This window comes from Nyctereutes procyonoides, unplaced genomic scaffold (assembly GCF_905146905.1).
Source record: "Nyctereutes procyonoides isolate TBG_1078 unplaced genomic scaffold, NYPRO_anot_genome, whole genome shotgun sequence".
Taxonomy (NCBI): domain Eukaryota; kingdom Metazoa; phylum Chordata; class Mammalia; order Carnivora; family Canidae; genus Nyctereutes; species Nyctereutes procyonoides.
The window spans coordinates 12,022,294-12,046,383 of NW_026575020.1; the positions used below are offsets into that span (position 1 = coordinate 12,022,294).

The 24,090-nt window shown below is 35.9% G+C and overlaps 1 protein-coding gene and 1 pseudogene across 7 annotated transcripts in view; both read left to right on the forward strand.

Annotated features, from left to right (window-relative positions):
- The window catches only part of STXBP4 (syntaxin binding protein 4), a 185,764-nt gene that overhangs the window by 19,018 nt on the left and 142,656 nt on the right, over positions 1-24,090 (forward strand). For all 7 annotated transcript variants that reach the window (XR_008665698.1, XR_008665699.1, XM_055335437.1 and 4 more), the window contains 4 exons: positions 10,358-10,464; positions 10,872-11,091; positions 12,073-12,151; positions 18,007-18,101. Coding sequence is in view for 5 of the 7 variants with exons in the window: in XM_055335437.1 (XP_055191412.1) it covers positions 10,358-10,464; positions 10,872-11,091; positions 12,073-12,151; positions 18,007-18,101 (501 nt within the window). In the remaining 2 variants the exon portion in view is untranslated. The remainder of the gene's footprint in view (positions 1-10,357; positions 10,465-10,871; positions 11,092-12,072; positions 12,152-18,006; positions 18,102-24,090) is intronic.
- On the forward strand, positions 23,791-23,905 carry LOC129518604 (U4 spliceosomal RNA; annotated as a pseudogene).

Here is a 24,090-nt window from a genome sequence, read left to right on the forward strand (position 1 = left end):
TCCTGCTCTCTTTCTCATAAATAAATAAAATCTTACAATAATAAATTGATAGCAGTGATGCTAACTCTTCATCTGTTATCAGTGGTAGCAGACTGCAAATTTATACTTAAATACTTTCTCTTGTTGATGTTTCTTAGAATTTCATTGTTTGGAAAGGTTATCAAAAAGCATTTAATGAACTATATTCTGTATTTACCACTAGAGAGCAGCACAGAGTTATTAATGTGCCTGGGCAGTATCTGGTCAAATCCAACTGAAGAAAACAGCTAGAACAGAGAAAGGTAGAGACAGAAGATTAGCTAGGTTTACAATACTTACACTTATTTTTGTATGCTTCCTCAAGTTGGAGAGTTACATGCACATACAAATCAATGCAAATACAAATCAATGCAATTTTATTTTTAAATGTTTTTATTAATAGCATTTACTGTGTTCTAAATATTGTTAGGTTATATTAATAAATTTCTAATCTGCACAAAATTTCTGCATAGTGGATGTATTCTACAATAGGAGACACAGGCTCATAAGATTATTCTTACTAAGTTCCTAAGCTGAGCAACTTAATATTTTTTAAATGCATAGGAGTGCTTTCACTTGCTCTAATTTTATTTTAGTGTATTGTTTCAGAGCTAACAATATAGGCAGTCCTCAAGTTTATAGATGGATTATATAACACTTATATTTCCAAACTTCATATGTTAAGGGGGCTCCTGGAACTCAGAAGGAATCTTTATTTAATCATGGTTAGCTGCCTGATTCCCCACCACCACCCACTTACAAATGCATGAGTGTTCTCTAATGGCAAAAAAAAAAAAGCAAAACAGTACTGGGTCAGTGACCAAAACACCATGTTTCTTTGAAAAACACATTCAGGGGCATCTGGGTGGCTCAGTGATTGAGTGTCTGCGTTCAGCTTAGGCTGTGATCCCAGGGTCCTGGGATCGAGTCCTGCATCAAGCTCCCCCTGAGGAGCCTGCTTCTCCCTCTGCTTATGTCTCTGCCCCTCTCTCTCTCTCTATGTCTCATGAATAAATAAATAAAATCTTAAAAAAAAAACCACATTCAGAGTTCAAACTTGGAGCATCTTGACATGTTTTTTCCAATTGAAATAGAAGGAAAGATCCTCCCAGCTCTAAGTGTTAGAGGCAACCTATTGCAGGAAAACAAATCCACTAGGTCCTGAGTTAAAGAAATATGAGAACTCCGAGGTCCTTTGTACCCCACCAGCCAGTACCGTATCAGTCTGGAGTCCTCAGTGTTCAATCTTAGACTTTTTTCTGGCTTAGACACTTCTTTGAGCTTCATACCCACATACCCAATTGCTTGGTCAGCATTTCCATTTGGATCTCCTTAAGGCATCTCAAACTCACTATATCTGAGGCAAGACTCATGATAGTCACACCACACCCTCATCTGCTCATTTCTTCCCAAACAGAGCTTCTTCCTCTGTTCTCAGTCTTAAATGACATCTTCCACTTGCATAGTCAGAAAACCTGAAAGCATCCCAACTATTTCCTCTCCCTTAATACCCATACCCAATTTATTAACATGTGCTGTTGACTTTTTTTGACTCTATAAATATCTCTTGAACCCATTAGTCTTCTTGACCTCTACCACCATCACGGAGCTTTTTTTTTTTTTTTTTTTTGAAATTTTATTTATTTATTTATGGCAGACACAGAGAAAGAGGCAGAGACATAGAGGGAGAAACAGGCTCACTGCGGGGAGCCTGATGTGGAGCTCGATCCCAGGACCCTGTGATCACGACCTGAGCCCAAGGCAGACTCTCAACCACTGAGTCACCCAGGTGCCCTCCCACCCCACCCCTGCCTTTTTTTTTTAAGATTTTATTTATTTATTTATTTGAGAGAGAGAAAGCACAAGCAAGGGTAGAGTCAGAAGGAAAGAGAAAGAAGCAGAAGCAGACCCCTGCTGAGCAGAGAGCCTGACATGAGGCTCAATCCCAGGACCCTAAGATCATGACCTGAACCAAAATCACATGCTTAACCAAATGAGCCACCCAGGTGCCCCCATCACATAGCTTTTTAACAGACTTCACAATAGCTTTGTGTGCTCTTATGCACCATGTATGTCCACCCACCCCCCACCGCAGCCTATCTTACTAATACTCAGTTGCCTGCAAGGCTCTGTATAACATGACCTCTGCCTTATACTTTTCTGACTCTCCACTCTTATGCTTCCAGAGTGATAGTCTTTCAGTTCCTGGAAGCTCTTATTTGCTGTTCCCTCTTGACTGGGAACACACCCATGCCCTTACCACCATTGCTTCCAAATATCTATTCAAAGACTGATTCCTTTTTTTTTTTTTTTTTTAGGTGTTTGGTTGTTTTTTTTTTTGTTTTTTTTTTTTTTGTTTTTTTTTTGTTTTAATTTTTGATAGTCACACACAGAGAGAGAGAGAGAGAGAGGCAGAGACATAGGCAGAGGGAGAAGCAGGCTCCATGCACCGGGAGCCCGACGTGGGATTCGATCCCGGGTCTCCAGGATCGCGCCCTGGGCCAAAGGCAGGCGCCAAACCGCTGTGCCACCCAGGGATCCCCAAAGACTGATTCCTAAACAATGTGTTCTGTGCCTCCAGTTTAGGTCAGATCTTTTTTCCTACATGTGCTCCTTTATATCACCTATCTCAGTTTGTAAACACACATCCATATCTGTGATTGTTTTATCAACTCTGTCTAAAACATAAGATAGTATGTTTTCTAAGTGCAAGGATTCTGATTTTATTCACAATGATATCTTTCATCCCCAGTGTGATGCCTTGCACATACTAATTGCTCAGTTAATATTTATGAATGAATAATTCCTTGGTCATTCTGTCATCTTTCTGAGAGTTGCTAATCTGCTTGTTTGCTCTTCTACTGCCACCATCTGGCTCCACACCAAGTACTTCTCTTCACTGGCCCATTGTGTTAGATTCTGGACACCAAATTTCTTTGAAGTTTTCAAATGTTTTTGTTTGGTTTTTCTGCTCTTAGTACAAGGAAAGCAAGCAGTAATCAAAAGCTTTTCTTCAAACCTAATAATATATTTCATATTTCATTTAGCTGATTCTATGACATATATTAAAACACATATATATAAGCTCTATCAGATGAGTCTTACAATCAATTTCATAGTGTAATTGTCAGCATTTTCTTCTTTTAGTGATACATAAAATAATAGTGTATCTTACAGCCAGTGTCATCTTAAATATGATAAATAATTCAGGACTTTTTTTTGGGGGGAGGGGTCAAACTCCATAGGTAAAGACAATGATCATACAGACATAGATACTAGTGGCTAGTCATTGTTCACAAAGGATTGCAGTAGGACATATTTACCTTTCAGAGGAAATGTATTTTCAGAATATGCTGAACATATCCCTGGAACTGGGACCAAGGCCTCCGGTGTAAAGAAACCAGTCCCATTGATGAGAACTAAAGAAGTAGTGGTCAAGAAGGTTTACTTTACAAGGCACTCTTTTTTCTCCTTTACTATTAATTATTTCTGTCAGAGCCACTTTAATTTCCTCAGACTGTTCCCTGGCCCTGATTAATTTATTGTGCATTTATTATGTACCTGGCACTATGCCAAGGAGACAACCATGAAAAGACATGGTTCTGGCCAACTGAAATAATCAGTGCTGTTAGCTTGGAAGTTGTTGAGTTAGTCTCTAACGGGAGAGAAAAAGATGTGTAAACAAAAGGGACAGTACAAAGTAAGTAATAACAGAGGTAAGTAAAAAGTGCTTTTGGAGCAGAAAGAGAGGAACAAGTAGTAATTCCAGGCAGTTGGGACAAACTTACCACTGAGAACTTGTTTGCATTTGACTGTGAAGTTTGAGTTTATCAGAGAAGTGGTAGAGTTGGTGGTGGCATTCTAGACAGGGATTAGGATGTGTAAAAGCATTAGGGTTCCGAAGACCAGAGCTGGTTTGAAGAACATTTTCTGAGAATAGAATGAAGAATTTATATGATGAGGAGAAAAGGTAGATGGTGAGGCCAGAAAAAGCTGGTTGTGGCTAGTTTGTTGTGCTGGGTTTGGTAAGTTAAGGAGATACAGCTTTTCCTATGCATGGCCAGCCATTAGGGTTGGGGTTTTTTTTTGTTTGTTTGTTTGTTTGTTTGTTTTAATTTTTCCAGAGACGGGGAATAGGGTAGAGGGAGAGACAGGTTCCCCACTGAGCAGAGAGCTCGATGTGGGACTTGATCCCAGGACCCCAGCATCATGACCTGAGCCAAAGACAGTCACTTGACTGACTGAGCCACCCAAGCGCCCCTACAGGTGAAGCAAGAGGGCTCGGTTCTTGTCTCATGGAGTCCAAGAATGAATCTTGTGGACAAAGGAGAGCAAGTAAAGCGATAGAAGTTTATTAAGCAGATAACAGAGAAAGCTCTCAGAACTGAGAAGGGTCCCAACAAGGTTGCCACTGAGGGCTTTTTGGCTGGCCTTTTATGGAAAACCTGAGTAGGAAGTAGATGGCCTTGAGTTTTCTTTTGCCATCTTGAGTGAATGACATGACTGTTTTGAGTCTCAGTGATTACGGGATAGATGTCAAAGGAAGATACTCCCTAATATTTTGGAGCTAGAGGGCCAGATTTATGTCCTTACCTCATTTCTGTTGCCTTATCTCTATTGCATCTCAGTGTCCTTGGAATTTGTGGGAGCCTGACTCTGGGCCTTTCCCTTATCTTTCCCTGCCTAACCCCATATGTCCCTAACTCAAAAATTTTTATTTTTTTTTAATTTTTTTTTCCTAACTCAAAAATTTTTAATTTGAGAAGTAACAGGATTAAATTTGCCATCAGTGTGAAAATTACAACAGGCATGAAATTTTGATTCAACTCTCCTTTATTTAACTCCCACAGTGTGCTAGGATTTTATGTATTTTATTTAATTACTAATAGCAAGTTTGTATGACAGGTATTTTATCTCCACTTTACAGCTAAGAAAATGGAGTCTCTGGGGCTCCCTTGCTCAGTGGGGAACCTGCTTCTCCCTCTCCCTCTATCTGCCGCTCCCCCTGCTTGTACTCTGTCTCTCTCTCTCTGTCTCTCTCTGTCAAATGAATGAACAAAATCTTAAAAAAAGAAGAAAAGAAAAAGAAAATGAAGTTTCATACAGATTGCGCAACTTGTCTAAATTCACATTAATAACTGGCAGTAGAAGAAGTTGACAGTTCCTGAGTGTATGGAAAAGGAACCAGAAGTCTTGCAGGAGAATTCCTTAGTATTTAGGAAAAAGAGTTCATTAAATTAGAGTCAGGCTATATAGATGGTATGGTAGTAAGCTAACATGTTACTTGGAAAACTATATAATGGTCATTATAAATGAACAGCACTGGTAGTTTTTAACAACCGTTTAAATGGTCAGGAGTACTTTCAACACTTTTGTAAATGTCGATATGAAAGAACACAGACTATGAAAGTGCTTGACATCTTGCCTGTCGTGTTGTACATTCACTCAGTAACTGCTGAATCAGAACCCAGACAGTGTGGAAGAGGCTTCAGCATGTCCCCGAAGTTAGTATCTTCACATATGCATTTATCCAACTAGGGCAGGATTCACTGGTTTGAATGCCAGACTCTTACAGAAATAGCTTTGTTTGAGTTTGCAGGTTCTGACTTTTAAACAGGTTCAGAAATTCACATGATCAGCTAAGATCTTGTTCTAGGAGGCAAAGGAAAAAAACCTACGATGTTAAATACTTTTTAGAAAGAAAAAAATACATATAAATACCAGAAGCCTTATTCTTCCTCTCTTCTCTGACTCTTGTCCTGCTGGAAAATGCCACTTCAGTACACTGGTGTACTTTAATATTAGATACATTATATTGCGTTCATGAGAACTTTTTCCGCTGTGCTGCTAATACTGTACAGTCTCAGAGGAGAATGTGGGAGATAGTAGATCAGCTGAAACCCTACTGCCTACCTCTGTTTTCTGCAGCCTTTTTTTCTGGAACCCTGACAGCTGGCTGTGGTCTGTATAAGATATATAGACACAGGAGCTACCTCAAATAATTTTAAATTTAGTTCTGTATTTCTTGTGGATGAGATTGTGTGCCTCCCCCAGCCCCTTTCTCTCTAATTGTTTATGAACACCTGGCTAGCAAGTGTAGAGCTCAAATTTGTATTCAGGTCTGTCTAGCTGCCAAACCTCGTGATCTTTCTACTTCTGTCCACTGCCTCAGAAGGCTCCTGCCCAAACGAAAAAAAATTGACAATATTTACTATTATTTACTATCCGACACTCGATTCTAAAAAATCCTTTCTTTCCTTGTCAGTGTCCTTTATATGCTTTGCTCTAGTGAAACGGTGCTTTCTTCATTTTCTCCATTTTTTTCCCCTAAATTGTTGCTAGGCTTTGTGATACAAGTGAATAATAGTATAGCCATTAAATTTCAGCTTTACTTTAGTAAAGGTGATTCTAATAAGGAATTATTTATTAGGTTCCAAATGGTCAGAGCTAGATTTAATAAGGATATTTATTTAATTTTATTTCTTTTAAAATTATATTAAAAATTTCTCTATTTGACACTTATTTCCAATACCAGTTTTGGAATATGGAACCAAAATATAATTCAGCTAGTTAGACACATTGTTGGGCCAGATGTTATAAGCTCTGTTTATTTTGGGAAATGGAAAATTTCTTTTGTATTTTATCTTTTAAATTTTTTTAAGTAGGCTCCATGCCCAGTGTGGGGCTTGAACTCATGACCATAAGATCAAGAATTGTATGCTCTACTGAACTGAGCCAGTCAGGCACCCCTCGTTTCTTTTTTATGTGATATTTGACACATGTAAATGAAGCATAATAATAGAATGAATACCTATGAATCTGCTTAGAGTTCACCACTTAAGAAGTAGAAAATTTTACAAGCTACAGAGGCATTCCTCATCACATTCCCCACACTCCCCACCCTTCCTCTTGGAAATAAGCACTCTAGGATTTTGTTCATTTTTCTCCATTATTAGCCTTATCTTATTGCCTGTGGCAAAAAGGTTGTTTCTCTTGTTTGTTGCCATATCATCTTAACCTTGAATAAATAACTGCTGAAACTAAAATTTTGTGTATCAAATTACAAGCCAATGTACATGAGTGACTAAGTATGTCTGGGTAGAGTTGATTTATAATTTTTTTTTTTATTTTTTTATTTATGACAGTCACAGAGAGAGAGAGAGAGGCAGAGACACAGGCAGAGGGAGAAGCAGGCTCCATGCACCGGGAGCCTGACGTGGGATTCGATCCCGGGTCTCCGGGATCGCGCCCTGGGCCAAAGGCAGGCGCCAAACCGCTGCGCCACCCAGGGATCCCGGTAGAGTTGATTTAAATGCATATGTAACCAAACTCTGTAATAAAGTTTGGGCCCAGGCAATATAGAGCTGTGTTTGTAAAATCTTAACAAAATCAGCATTTTCATTTTACTGAATATGTAGGATCCATATGATGGATACTCCCTCCATACTGCCAAGTTTTTTCCAGAATTACTATTGTGTTTTACTCCTTATACGTTTATCAGTGGAAGGGGGGGAGAAATCATTTGTGAATATAGCAATCGGGTTGTGTTCTCTGACTTTGCTAGTTATATTTATAAAATATAAATTTCCAAATATTTTAAAATCAAATTCCCTTTTTCAGTTTAATTTTTTAAATAATGTTTTTAATATAGAAGGGTCATAAAGTCATGATGCATTTAGATGATATATCTTTTATATACTATTTGAAATAACATGTTTCTATAAAATTTTTTGATAAATATTTTATATTTATTTATCTTCCTGTATTCAGTGTTAGAGATAGTGTGGAGGCCGAGAAAAATTAAGGCCATCCCACCTAAAGTTTAGCATTAGCACAAGTACAGCCATCTTAGGCCCCTGTGAATAAGAGCTGAACTTTACGGGGGGGGGGGGGGAACTACAGAATTCCTCAATGTCCACGGCAGGGAATCCCATATCAGAAAGACAACAGAGCTCAGAATTGCCCTCAGCAGAGAATCCCATATCAGAAAGACAACAGAGCCCATGCCCATGGTAGAAAGTCCCATATTAGAATGAGAACAGAGCTCAATGCCCTTGAAAGCCCCATATCAGAATGTAAACAGAACTGAGAAATTCCTCCATCCCTTCTGAAAATCCCCTAGACCAGCCTATAAAAAACCCAGCTGTAACCCACTTCGGGGTCCAAGTCCCTGCTCCACTGTGTCAGGTATACTTGGACCCAAGCTCGAGCTTGCTAATAAACCCTCGTGCGCTTGCATTGATGTCAGCTCCTTGGTGGTTTCTCGGATTCGCAATCTTGGGCACAACAACAGCACTGAATGTCTTTATTTATTTATTTAAGGTTTATTTATTTGTTAGAGAGAAAGAATGAACAGGGAGAGGAGCAAAGGGAGAGGGAATCTTAAGCAGATTCCACATTGAGTGTGGACCCAAACACAGGTCTCAATCTGATGGCTCTGAGATCACAACCTGAGCCAAAACCAGAGTGGGACACTTAACTGACTGTGCCACCCAAGCATCTCTCAAAATTATTTTTGTTTTTTAAAAAAGACATTTAGGGGGCACCTGGGTGGTATAATCAGTTAAGCTTCTGACTCTTGGTTTCCATGTAAGTCATGATCTCAAGTTCATGGGATCCAGCCCTTTAGGCTCCCGCTCAGTGGGGAGGCGGCTTGAGATTCTTTCCCTCTCCCTCCTCCTCCCTTCCCATCTGCTCTCCTCGCCATGCTCACGCTCTAATAAGTAATCTTTAAAAATTACTATTGTCATTTAGCAGCAAAGTAATGAAATCATCATTATTATGTATATGGATGTACAGATCAAAAATCAATTACCCAAGGGATATATCTTAAATATGGCTTTGAAGAAAGATACTTCCTTGAATTTGTGGAACTTCCTTAAATGCCAGTAGGGTGAAAATCTAGCTTTTTAACCATATAAGCTTTTTCCCCAGTTATAGAAATAGTGCTTTCTGTCTTTGTGTATATAAATGATAATTGAGACATTCTCTTAGGAACTGAAAATGAAGAGAGCTCATTCTTTTTCCACTTTGAATTAAGAAAAAAAAGGTGAAGACTGAGAAACTTATCAAACAAATCCATTAAATCTTTTTTTTTAAGATTTATTTATTTATTCATGATATAGAGAGAGGGGCAGAGACACAGAAGGAGGGAGAAGCAGGCTCCATGCCAGGAGCCCCACGTGGGACTCAATCCTGGGACTCCAGGATCGCGCTCTGGGCCAAAGGCAGGCACTAAACCGCTGAGCCACCAAGGGATCCCCCAAATCCATTAAATCTTGTAATTAATAGACTGTCTTACCCACTTAGGCTAGTTACAGCCAGAGCTGGATCTTAGCAGACAATGTAAGGCAGCTGGTTATAAGTGGTCATCATTAATAGGAGATGACTAAAGCTGTATGTATAACCAGCTAGGCCTGAGTCACTGGAGGTACAGCAGATCCAGTAAACAGCTGAAATATGGGTAGGATCAATCTAATTAGGATCCTTGACTAATTTTAAGTCTTACAGTGGAGTTAACGTTACCAATTTGGTGGGATGAGAGATTCAGGAATGCTCAGAAACTAAAGTGAGTAAGTAAGTCTTGTATTCTGAAATAGGCTAGCATTATTTGACTGACTTTATCACAGAGTCAGAGCTGTATCTATCTCATAGTACCAAGCTTTTATTTTTTTTCTTTTTAAGATTTTATTTATTTTTTTCATGGGGGGAGGGTGGCGGCGGCAAAGACACAGGCAGAGGGAGAAGCAGGCTCCATGAAGGAAACCTGATGTGGGACTGGATCCCGGGTCTCCAGATCAGGCCATGGGCTAAAGGCAGCACTAAACCACTGAGCCACCTGGGCTGCCCAGTACCAAGCTTTTAAAACAAGTCTTTTCCTGATGTACCGGGCTACGTCTTCAAGTACGTTTTCAGGATTTTTCGTGTGCAAATTTAGCTCACATGTACATGAGACTGTCCCATTCCATTCATGTATGTAAGCAAACCAGGCCTTAGTTAAAACTTTTTGCTATCTAAGTTCTTTGTCCAAGGTTTTCTTCTTACTCTTTTTTTTTTTAACATTTTATTTATTTATTCATGAGAGATATATAGAGGGAGGCAGAGACACAGGCAGAGGGAGAAGCAGGCTCCCCAGAGGAGCCCGATGTGGGACTCAATCCTGGAACTCCGGGATCACACCCTGAACTGAAAACAGACACTCAACCGCTGAGCCACCCAGGCGTCCCCTTCTTACTCTTTCTTTAAGAGACTGTTCACTAACTTTTTTCTTTGGTTTAATTGCATCAATTAGTTGTTTCTTTTAAAACAGTTTCTTTATGTGTATTACTACTTTTGTTAGGATGGACGTTTGAAGCCAGGAGATCAACTTGTCTCAATAAACAAGGAATCTATGATTGGTGTATCCTTTGAAGAAGCAAAAAGCATAATTACAAGAGCCAAGTTGAGGTAACTATCCTATCCATAAGATAGATTGAGTTAGCATGTTTCCTCAAAAATAGTAACTTAAGAGATTTAAATACTTTAGACCCTAAAATAAGTATGTATTTTTAAAATTTACTTATTCATTTATTATTTTTAGAGAGCATATGCATGAGTTGGGGTAGGGGGAGGCAGAGGGGGAGAGAGAGTCCCAAGCAGACACCCCATTGAGTGGAAGAGCGCAATGTGGGGCTCGATCTTACAACCCTGAGATCATGACCTGAGCTGAAATCAAGAGTCGGATACTTAACTAGCTGAGCTACTCAGGTACCTCTTAAAATAAATAAATTTTAATAATCCTTGATACATTATCTTAAAACTCAGTTGTATTGTATCTATAATATATCCATAAAATTATTTCTTTTTAATGCTAGGTCAGAATCTGCTTGGGAGATAGCATTCATAAGACAAAAATCTGATGGCAGTCATCTAGAAAATCCATCTTGTACATCCCTTTTACAAGCTTCCAGAGAATATGGACCTCAAGCCTCGACATTTAGCCTTCTTCCTTCTCCCCCTGAAATACTAATTCCAAAGACCTCATCTACTCCCCAAACTACAGATACCACTTTATCTTCTTTTAACATTAGTCAGGTAATCTTAACATTTCTCTGTATATTTTTGCAGTCCAGAAATCCCCCATATGTTTTTATGTTTGTAATATACATTTAGAATTATAGTTTTGATAATATATTTAAAAACAATTGGTATTTTCTTGAAAGTTCTTTTTTTTCTGTTTAAGACTTTTCTATTGTGCTGTCAGTAGTATAATTTTTCAAGTCAGTGTGTCTTTTGTTCAGAAAGACAGGATGAGGAATGGCCTCACAAAGATATGCCTAGGTGTCACTCAAAACTATGTTAAGAATGTCATATTTATTTTCAGAAAGTCTCTAATATGGTTTAATTTATTATTATTTCTGTTTTCTGCTTGACTGAAGACAGGCAGTCTTCCTTTTGTTTCTTACCTCTTTTCCTGCACAGTGAAGCTAATCCTAATTACTCAGTGTAGGTGGATATGGTTCCCTTATGTGTGCATGCTAATACCTAGTTCACCCCAGTACAATCACACAGAAGGGGGAGTTTCTACATCGAAATTGACAGTTGATTACTAATTGCTACAATGCCTTAACTAATCAAAGATAAAATAGACCATATACTCTTAAAATATTATGTTAGCACTAAAGCAAAGTAGGAAACTCAGGTTGGCTTTTAGTTAATGGAATAAAATTTATCAATGGTAATTTCAGTTTCAGGTATCTGCTAATAAGATACAGAGTGTAAGATTTTGTCAGCCCCTTATACTTTTTTATTTGGGGTTATAATAACTTTTCAAAGATAAGATACGTGGCCTTATATTTTGCTGTTCTTGGACATGGTAGAGCTGAAAGCATTGTTACCTTTATTTCTGAAATGTTTTGTTTGGAGATAAATATACCAAAATTTTAGAGATCTCGTATTTTTTGGACCGCTGCTTTAATCTCTTAAACCATTCTTTTTATGTTAACGTGAGCTTCTAGTCTGGTCTTTGACCTACTTTGGAAAATGACATTTCATGTTCTTCCTTTTCTTTCATAGATAAAAACTGGATACAAGAAAACAGAACAGACTCCAATTACTTCTTCAGAAAACAGCCCTGCGGATATGTCTAATACAGGTAAATGCACATTTAATTCCTCTTTTACTGTTATTTCTTTCAATTACCCTTTCTCAATGAGGAGTACATAATGTGACTTAATAGACTTTAAAGAAGGGTGCATTATGCCTTTTTTCCTTCAATGAATAAAAGAGCAAAATGAATGTATTGTTCAATGGTCCCTATTAGATTATGTCTTTTATTAGAAAGTTTTCTGAACAAAGAGTTGAAATTTTAAGATACATTATCATAATGGTGTCTATGAAGCTGTAATAATCAATGAACTGTGGAAATCAAATCATGTAAGCTCTTCTTTAAATCAAGATTAGGTTGCCTTGTCCTTTTAGTGAAATACTGGTGAGGTTTGTTAAATGCACCTTACAGAGAAATTATAGATGGGAGCATAGCTTAAGAAAAGAAATATTTGGGTTTTTTTAAGAGATTGTATAGATATAAATTAAAAAAGAACATCAGTATTATGAGTTGAATATTCTTAGTTATCATCACCATGAAATGATTTACTGACTTTTTAAAACAATAAAGTATTAATTAAGCCACCCATAAAAAAATTTTTATCAAACAGCAAAGTATCTGTTAGTGGCTCAAACATCAAAAAAAAAGCCTTCCCTTTAAATCATGTCCAGAAATTAAATACAACAATAATAAAAAAAACCAGTGCATATAGAAAGGAAAAGTTAATTACATGTCTAAAAATTATAATGCAAGGTGTTACCTGTATATTTTAATTTTTAATAGCATTAATCTCTATCAGAATTGCAAAATAAAGACAAATTAGCATGAGTTACATAGTATCTTAGTCCATTTGGGCTGCTGTAACAAAATATCACAGACTAGCTTATAAACAACAGACATGTATTTCTCACAGTTCTGGAGACCGGAAATCCAGGATCATGCTGCTGGCATGGTCCCAGTGAGAGCCTTCTTCAGGTTGCAGACTTCCCATCATGTCCTGACATAGGGACCTGTAGGGTCTCTTTTATCAGAACACTTTTGTCAGAACATTACTGAGAGCTCCACCCTCATGACCTAAGCCTCTTGCAGAGGCCCCATCTCCTAATACCATCACCATTAGGGGTTAGGATTTTGACATATGCATTTGAGGAGGATACAAACATTCAGGACACACCACATAGGCAGTACACTTAACAGGAATTTATAGTGGATTCCAGAGTAGTTTCCTCTGATTTGGAGCATTATTTACCAGAGGGTTGTTAGCAAGCTCTAGCACAAATTACATGCCCTTTTACTTAGTGGGATTCTTTGACTCTTAGAAACTTTATTGGTATATCTCCTTTACGTAATTTCCATTCTCTTGATGTATTGTTTTTATTTTAAACTATGAACACATGTGAGAAAAAAAGATAAAGACGCAAACAATGGTGAGGATACATTTATGTAACATGTTTTTAATTTTGAAAGTAATTTAACTGCTCATTGCTTCTCTTAGTCTTTTATTGATTTAGTAAGCTTTTACTGAGTCTTGTCATGGACAAAGAAAACATAGTTCAATGGGAATTATGAAGGAATTAGGATATTTTCCATGAGATACTTAATAGTCTATGGTGAAATGAAGCATGGGGTTAAAAAAAACTTCATTATTCAGATTAGAAAGCATATATGTATGTGTTTATTTTATTGAATAACTACCATTTGCAGTGTTCTCTGTTAGCTAGAGCAGGGTGTGGGTGGTTTCTGTACTCGAAGGAATATACTATCTTGTCACAGTGTGAAGATGTGAACAAAGTGGATAAGGAAAGAAGTGGCCCATGTGTGGTGTAGGGAAGGCACAGGCTCTGAATGCAAATGTAGAAGTTCATTTCTCTGCTCCTAGCTTATTAGCTGTGTAACCTTGAAATAGTTGTCTCATGGATCTTTATGAGTATTAAGTGAGATCATGCATATGAAGCACTTAGCATCGTAATGGGTACATAGCATATGCTCAGTAAATTTTGCTGTTATTATTGTTAATATCACAGAACCCACTGACTGGAGTGTAGCTCAGATGATATTCCAGAGGCTGTTTGTTTTTGTTTTTCTTTTTTTAAAGATTTTATTTATTTGTTCATGAGAGATACAGAGAGAGAGAGAGAAAGAGGGAGAGAGAGAGAAAGAGAGGCAGAGACACAGGCAGAGGGAGAAGCAGGCTTCCATGCAGGGAGCCTGACATGGGACTCGATCCCAGGTCTCCAGGATCACGCCCTGGGCTGAAGGCAGCATTAACCCGCTGAGCCAACCGGGCAGCCCTAGAGGCTGTTTTTAGAGCAGAAACCAAAGCTCCCATCTTTTAATTCAATTTTTCATCCTCCCCTCGTCCCCCAAACTAATACATAGGAAAGAATTTGTCACAACATGCAGAAATTTCTTAGCAAAAATCAAACATCAGATCTTGAAAGAAGTGGTAAACGTCAATGGTTGGATGAAAGAGATCTTCCTAAGTGAAGGAAGCACCATGAGCTAAAGTACAGAACAAAGGATGAGCTAGATGTCAGGTGACTGTAGGAGGCAGATCTGATTAGAGCAAAGAGATCCCAGAGTAATGGATAAAATGTAAATTCTACATCAGTGACTAAAAGAAACAGTGCTATACTTTGTAATAGGAAAATAATTTACTGAAAAATATATTTGAGTGAGCTGTGTGAAAAGTAAATATTAAAATGCAATTAAAACAACATTTTTCTAGGGTAAAATTAGCATTGAGTTAGTCCTATTTTTTAAATTTTTACATAAATGTGGTAGGCCAGATGTTTCTGAGGGAAAAAAAAAATCAACTCTAAATTATCTCTAGGTAACTTATATACATTGTGATAAGCACTTAATTATAGATTGTTCCCAAATTAGACCCCTAACTGTCACATCTAAACCCCCTTAGCCAGTTGGCATTTATTCAAAAAATGTAAACAAATTTTAATGTTAACCTCAACAGAAATAAGCTGAATTAAGGGAAATCTTACCCCTGTTCCCATCTCAGAATTATTCCAAAGTATAAAAGTGGTTAGAATTTTGAAATCTACATAATACTTGAATATGTTTTTAATCTATTCTATTATATAAATTTCTGATTCAGAACTCGGAGTTGTTTACTATTGCTATAAGCTGACTAATGCATGAGTTTATAAGTGAGCTAAAAGCATACTAAAGACATTCCTAAAAAAATTGGTAAAGAATTATTGCATGAAGAAATATTATCATTACTTTAACTTTACCAGAACGTGAACTGTAATCCTCCCACACTAAGGTTTTATAACTGAAACAAAATAGTGATGGGGGGAAAATATCCATGAAGGGTTCACCGTATAAACCAAATGGTTTTGATCCTGTCCTCTTAAAACATTCCCTTTCTTCTCCTAAAAAGAAGACTAGAAGAGAAGATCCAAGAGAATAATAAGCTATCTTTTGAAAATCCTCACTCCCCCAGAGAGGAACAAATCAAGAGCTTGAGGCCAGTGTTGAGAGGTGTCACTGGCAAATGGGGAAAGCTGTCTGTCTATGAGCAGCTTTTCAGGTCAAGCTACTCTGAATCACCAAAGCATGCCAGATTTATGCACAAATCCTCCTAAGGTTTGGCTAAAAGGTATAGGTTTAGGGGAGGGTTGACTGAAAGAAAGTGAGATTTTGTTAAGCCATGATTGCATGTTGTTAAATGGGAGGTTAGTGTAATTTTACATGAAATCCCCTGTTTAAATATCTCTCTTTGTTAATATTAACAATATTCAACGGGTGCCTGGGTGGCTCAGTCAGTTAATCATGTGGCTCATCATCTCAGCTCAAGTCTCCATCTCAGGGCCGTGTGTTCAAGCCCCATGTTGGTCTCCACACTGGGCATGGAGCCTACTTAAAAACAAACAATATTCTATAGTGTTTATAGTAGTTTTCTGTGATTCCTTATTTTACCTTTACAGTACCTGTAAGATGCACTATTTTATTCTACAGATGAGAAAACATGGTGAAAGATACGGACAACATTTAAAAAATAATGGCTTTGGGAATCACAACAGACTAGGACCCTGACATGGTCACCTACTAGCTGTGTGATCATAGACCGGTTTCTTTACCTTCTGGGGCCTTGATCTCTTCATCTTTGGGATGGGAATAATAACACTTAAGTTATTATGGCTATAGTAAAGCTTAATGAGTTTATCTATATGAAGTACTTAGTGCCCTGCCTGGCTAAAAGTAAGCATAGCTAAGAGCTGATCTGCTGTTATTTCCACTGCTACCATAGCAAATTTTTATGCTTAGGTGTAGGAATATATATAAGTGAGAATGTATGCCTCAGTATGAGTGGATGCCGTGTGTTTCCCCCTTTCCCTCCCACCCCCCAGTCCTTCCACATACTTAAAATTGAATTGAGTAATTCACTCCCAGGGTTAGGATTATTGGTCTGAAATCATAATTAGGCTAGCTTGGGTCCACCTAGTATGTGTTCCTTAATTGCAGGTCAGGCACCAAGCTGAAGGTCATGGTCAGCCCTCACAGATCCAAACATTAAAGATGAAAAATAAAGTTTGACTTCTCTGTTCTTTGGTCTTCTATACCACTCTACTCCATGCTGATCTTTTGTGTCACACTGTAGGTTTGGCACAGAATTTTTCTTAAGAGGAAAAAAAATTTATATATATATATATATATATATATATCTACACACTATTTTTTGCCTCATGGCTAACAATTAGGTATCATGATAACAAAAGAGACTTTGCTGCTTTTATCAGAACTGTAAAAATTCAAAAAAAAGAACTGTAAAAATTCTATTATACTAAAATCACTCTTTCTCAAGGTTTGACTCCATTTGAAGCTAAAAGTCAGTAACCATTTTTTTTTTATGATCTTGACACCTATAAGCTATATTCAAGATTTTACATAGAATGTTAAGGATGTGTTAAAGGTTTAGAGGAAGACTATTTATTTTCATATGCGCTTCTTATGTTCTTAAGAAAGAGAATGCAAATCATTTTGTACTTAGAGACAGATGCTCTGAGAAATTAAAAAAAAATTAAAACACTGCATAAAGATGTGACATTTCAAAAAGTTTTTTCTCTTCCTCTTGTTTCTATGTAGAACTAGTAAAATATCATTTAGAAGTGTATTTAGAATAGTGATAATTTAGATACAAGGATTGACATGAGTTACAGGAATTTGTTTTACAAACTCCAGCATATTAAAGCAAATAATTTTTCAAGGTCTAATCCCTTGTTGGCATCTGTTCTCTTATTCATGTAACAAGGACAAAGGCTCATCTAACTAATCAGTATAGGTTGAGAAGGTGTTAGGATTAAGTGAGAGGTATAGGAAACTCAACTCTTGGAAGTCCATCTATGCTCCTTGAAGCATAACATTAATGTAAAAGTAAGAAATAGGATTTTGGGTTCCAGAAGTTCCTAGTGTGTATCATACTTTATGCACAAACTTGAAACAGTTTGCAGTTATGAGTTTTTCCATTGTACCTTTAGAACTCATGTAACAAAACCACTTTTTCCAGTGAAATTTTTTGAATTCCTAATATGATTTTACTTATTTCAGAAGAAAAAAGACTTCACTTTACAATTAGTAAGGCATTGTAATGATGGGGTAGTGGTAAGATGTATGTTTGTCTTTTTAAATTAATATTTCCGTGGGATTTAATGCGTAATTGGACATTCTTTTTATATTTTATATCTTTTAGTGCTCAAGTGATGCTAATTTATATGATACATTTTAGATTTAAAGAAAAAAAAAATCATGAAAACAAAAGTGAAATCTGCCAACTGATTAGCCAGAAATATTTTTAAACAGCAGGAGCCCAGAACACATCCTGTCAAATGAAAAGTTCTGTTCCAATTAAATTTCCAATTAACATGCACCCTGTTGTCTCTTAGATATTGCCCCTGCATGGACTGATAATTATGGACCACAAGGAAAGAAGATTTCCCTAAATCCCTCTGTTCGCCTTAAGGCAGAGAAACTGGAAATGGTAAATACTTTAAGTTTCCATTTTTCTTCCATCAAACAACAGTAAGGAAGTGTTCTCATTCTTTGAGAGGATAAAGGAAAGACTGAAGCCATTACTTTCTTGAGGAGTTACTTCTTTGCAATTAAATGAATGGCAGTTTGGGTTTTAGTTATTTATGTTTGAGTTGAGCAGCCAACTCATTCGTACAAAATAGAAATAAAACTTTTTGTAGCCTAAATTGACACCAAATTAATCAGTTTCCTCCTATGTAGGAATAAGACAAATGTGATGTAAAAAAAAAAAAAAAAGACAAATGTGATGTTATACAATGTAAAATTAAAGGAAACGGAATGAATTATGACCAAGTAGAAAAGTGTTTTAGAGCTTTTCCTATCAGGCGACCTGGGAGCTCACCACAGAAATATGCAGGTCCATAGTTTCTACTTTCCTGTCAGTTTTTATGGATAATCTCTTTTACATTTTAGAGAGAGTTGAAAATGCACAGCTACAATAAATAACACATTGCATTTATTCCCATATTTGTACCTTTGCAATCCTACACAATATACTCTTTCCAGAGTCAACCTGAATCTTACCCAGTATTCATATCCTAATTCAGTTGCAATTCCTGTGTCCAGATTTTGCTAACTATTATCATTTGGGCCAATACTGCCTTATTTTGCACATCTGTAGCACTTAACATCACTTTGTGGTACTATACTATCTTTTTTATATTTTGTTTTGACAAGATAAAGTTTCTTCACAACAATATCCAGTATACCTACCACTGTTTAAACACTTGACTTGAGCTCATTAAACTTTCCAGTTAATTAGATACTTAAGATATCTCCTTTTAGGTTTTCAAAATCCTGAATGTCTTTTGCTAACTTGTACTCTTTTTTTATTGGTGGCTAAAATGTAAGTTCAGGATGGTGCCAAGGTTTAGAATTAGTTAATATTAACATTTAAAAAAAAAGGGTATTTGAGGTTTAAAAATGTCTATGAATTTCTACAAAATAAGTTATTGTTTTTTAATGGTGTTGCTTTAATATGCATTTCTAAACATCCAAGATGTAATACTATTTCTCCGGGTAAGAAGAAAGTTATCCAGCTAATGACTTCACTTGACAGCCTTTGTTCCTTTATTTGGTTTAAATTTTCCTAGCATGTGATTTTTTAAAAAAACTAATTAATTGTCTTAGAGATATGAAAATCATCTACATTTGTATTGATTCTGAGAAATTTGAATTGTTTGTTGACTCAGAATTTCCAGGTTTTGGTCCTCCTTTTAGCCTAAATAAATTATTTTTCTGGAAAAATAAAATGGTAGTTTTACAACAAAGGCAACCTACATTCTGTGTTAATTCAATTCATCTTCTTGCTTTTAGTCAGAGTATATTTAGGGACTTTATTTAGTAGAGCATTCTTTGTTTTCAGAGCTTGAAATGGTATCTTAATAAGAATTTTTTTCCAAAATCCGAATTAGCTCCTCTCTACCCAGATACTTGTTAAGCTACTCTTCCTTTTTTGTTTGGTTACATAATAATGTAGTAATATTTGTATCATTCCATTTGAAATATTTCTATTTCAGTTGCTACTTGGTAAACAGATTCAATTTTCTTATCTATTATATTTTTAACATACTTTACTATTCAGTAACAGAAGGCCAATGTGATCAAATATTTGGAATGAAATAAAATTCGCTTTTTCTTTTATCTTCTATAAATATATTACATGTAGCATCTAGGAAATTTGTGTTATAATAAGATTTCACAAGGTAAAGGTGTTGACTGATCATGTGGTTATTAAATAATTAGCCTACTTGGTACCAATTTTTAAGAAACACAGAGAAGTTAAAATTTACTGAAGGAAATTACCTGTCAATATATATGTATATATGGCATTGTCTTCAGGAAATCCCGTTTTACTAGCCTATGTAGACAATTTTGTATCAGGATATACTGAAAAGTTATTTCTAACACTGAACTACTTAATTCCTTGTCTGAAAAATGGATTGCCTCTTTCTACAAATACTCTGAGGATGATTTAATATACAGATATTTTAAAATAATTTCACCATAGTTATTTTCAGTGCTGTATTTTTTAAAGCATTTTTATGAGTACTATGGGTCTCATTAATCCTAATGTTAAACTTATAAGTAGGCATGGTAAATACAGCAAATAGGTATAAGTTTATTAGTTGGCTTAAAAACCAAGAATTATTGTGCTTCTATGCTATCCGTATTTTTGTACCTGAGAAGGATGCTTTGGAATACAGATGCCATTTCGCTGATATTTACTTTACCTCTTGCCATTTCTGTAACATTTGAAGAAAGCTGTAGTGAGCGATGGCATACCCAGTGTCTGATTACAGTTAATGAGATGTTCTTTGTATTAGATTGGGCAGTATGTGACGAATATTGTAAAGAAGTAACATTTTAAAAATTCATCATTCAGACATTAGAAAGAGCTAAGGCATTTATTTGTCCAATTAAAAAATTTGCATTTTGTTTAAGGTTAAAAGATGACATTATTTATTCAAGAAATGTTTGGAACCTGTTTTTTGACAAAAATAAATTGTTTCCCATTTAAATTTATGAGCTTACCTCACTGACATGCTGTACTCATCTAGAATAAATCTTTAAAGTTTGGCTCTAGATCCATTTCCATTGTAGCTGATTGCATTTTGTAATTTTATTATTACTTAGTATGATAATAATGACATCTTGTACCTTCTGTGATAGGTGTTTTGTTTGCATTGCTTTTGTAAAATTGTTTTTATTTCTTTGTATGAAAATATCAGTCAAACGCAGAATGATTATATTGTACATATACAGTTTAAAGAACAATAAACACACCTGTACCCAACACCCAGCTAAGAATCAGAATTTGTGATATTGCCTGTGTGTTTCTTCTTGATCATATACTCCTCTCCTCTAAATTTCAAGTTTATCATTTATATGCTTTTGTTTTTTGAGAAAGAGAGAAGAAGAAAGAGAGGCAGAAGAGTGGGAGAGAGAATCTTAAGCAGGCTCCATGCCCAGCACAGAGCCCAACGCAGGGCTCGATCTCCCAACCCAGAGATTACGACCTGAGCCAAAATCAAGAGTCGGATGCTTAACTGACTGAGCTACCAGGCACCCCTCATTACATGTTTTTTTAGGAATTGATTTACTAAAACATTATGAAGTCGGTGTTTGTTTACCTTCAGTGGTACTTGAGGTATTGCCAAAATTTTCATTTCTTTTTCTCCAGTTCCTAAAAAAACGCATGGCTCATTAGTATCTGCTCAGAAAATAATTGTTGGATTGGTGAATTGTTTTCTAAAGTAGTTTTACACGTTTTCATTCCCACTAGTCTTAAGTAAGAGTTCCCATTGCTCCATATACTTTATAATTAATTTTAATTATAATGCATTTTGATTTATTTCTACCATTTTATTAAAATAAATTTTTTGTGCTTCTTACTGCCACTTCTCCCTCCCTCTTTTTTTAAAATTTTTTTTTATTTATGATAATCATACAGAGAGAGAGAGAGAGAGAGAGAGAGAGAGAGAGAGAGAGGCAGAGACATAGGCAGAGGGAGAAGCAGGCTCCATGCACCGGGAGCCTGACGTGGGATTCGATCCCGGGTCTCCAGGATGCGCCCTGGGCCAAAGGCAGGCGCCAAACTGCTGCGCCACCCAGGGATCCCTCTCCCTCCCTCTTTGTTGTATTCTTTGGTTTGATTATGTTTGACTATCTGGTTGGTGGGTTTGAATTTTACTTCTTTTCCCCTAACTTACTTAAAAATTATGCCTTCTTTTGCTATTTTTTTAGTGATTACCTTAAAATTTTAACATGCATATTTAACCCAGTGGCAAGTTAATCAAAATCTTCACGGTTCTTTTGAACATACAATGCTTTTATGATACTTTAAGTCTAATAAGCCTCTTCCAAACTTAAATGCTTGTTATTGTCTAGTGTTTTAACTTGAGTTGAGACATTGTTTCTGTAGTTAACTGTGTCTTTGCAGCCATCTGCTACTTCACCATTGAGCTTCTAATTTGTTATGATCTACCTAGTATTTTTATAATAATATCTGGTTTCTCACTTTTATTCTTGATTCACTTTTTTCTTTTTCTTTTTCTTTTTTTTTTTACTTAAAAAGGATAAACAAAATGTAGTATATACATATAATAGGTTAGTATTGGGCTATAAAAGGGATAAAGTTCTAATACATGTTGGAACATAGATAAAGTTTGAAACATTAAGTGAAAGACGCCAGACACAAAAAGCTGCAAATATGAGTCTATTAATATGATATGCCCAGAATAGGCATATCCATAGAGATAGAACACAGATTAGTGGTTGCCTGTAGCTAGGGGCAAGTGACTGCTAGTGAATATAAGGTTTCCTTTTAGGGTGATGGAAATTTTCTAGAGTTTGTGGTGATGATGCCCAATTTGTCAGTATAGTAAAAGCTTCAAAACTATGCACTAAAATGATGAGCCTTGTGGTATGTGAATTATATCTCAAGAAATCTTGTTATTAAAACAAAAAGTCACATATTGACATATACAGTATGGTACCATTTATATAAAACTCAAACTATTTTTAAAATATTCATATATTTTTAATATTAATTAATTTGTTTATTTAAAGTAGGCTCCATGCTGGGCGTGGAGCCCAACAAGGGGCTTAAATTTGTTCTTGAGATCAAGACCTAAGCTGAGATCAAGAGTGGGATGCCTAACCAACTGAGCCACCCAGGCACCTCATCATATGTATTTATAAAAACATGAAATAATGGTATGCACACATGCCTGGGAACTGTCCATAAAGAACTCCATAAAGAGAATATAAAAAAAGTAAAAATGCTAAATATGCTAAAACAGTGAGAAAATATTTATAACACACATAACATAAAATATTGCTATCCAAAATATTTTTAAAAGTCCTACAATCAATCAAAAAAAGACTTACCAATACTTTTCCTGAATATACACCCTAAAGAAAGTTGTATGCATGTGCTAGAGTAGATATGTATAAGAATGTTCATTGTTGCATTGCCAGTAAGCAGAAAACCCATGTACTGGAGGATGGATGAATAAATTGTGACATATTCATCTAATCAGATATTTATCATTGAAAGTAATGTGCTGATGTTACAATAGCATATAACAGCATGGATGAGTGATGAAACCACACTGTAGGGTGAAGAAAGCAAGTTTCAGAATTCTATCTGCAGCATTTTTAAGCTGAAACATAGCAAAACAAAATAACATGTTAGAGGTACCTATGTATGTGACCAACTTTAAAATAAATCATGTGGGAATGATAATCCCACAGTTCAGTAGTAGTTACCTCTTGTAGAGTAGGACAGAAGTATGTAGTGACATGAATTCAGCACTATTGGCAGTTTTATAATTCTTAAATGGATTCATGGAATTTTTATTTTATTGCCCTCCTTTACATATTAGTTTTTAGTTTATATCAAATATTATATAATAAAATACTTAGGAATATTAACTAAATATATGACAGGTATTACCTCTTGGGAGAAGTTCAAAAGGGACTTACTTATACAATGTTTGGTTACATTCAAAATTTGAAGTATATATACTTGAATGCTAATGGACTATTACAGCAGTTTTAAAAAGCATACAAAAGATGTTAAAATGTACAAAATAGAAAGCTATAATATATTGATAATTTTAAAAGGCATTACAAGCTTTGTGCAGTGGCAGTATCATAGCCAATGAGGTTTATCCAAGGTGCGATTATTGCTAATTAAAAGGCATACAACACTGTATATAGTATAATTATTTAATTATTGTAATAAATACATAATATGTATATTTAATATATAGGTGCTATAATCATAGAAAAAATGTAGAAAATTATACACCAAACTGCTAAATAGTGTTTGTTTCTGGAGCGGTAGTTCTCAAGGTTGGGGGTGCTTTGTTTTTTGGGTTTTTTGTGGGTTTTTGTTTTGTTTTGTTTTGTTTTGTTTTGTTTTTTTGCCT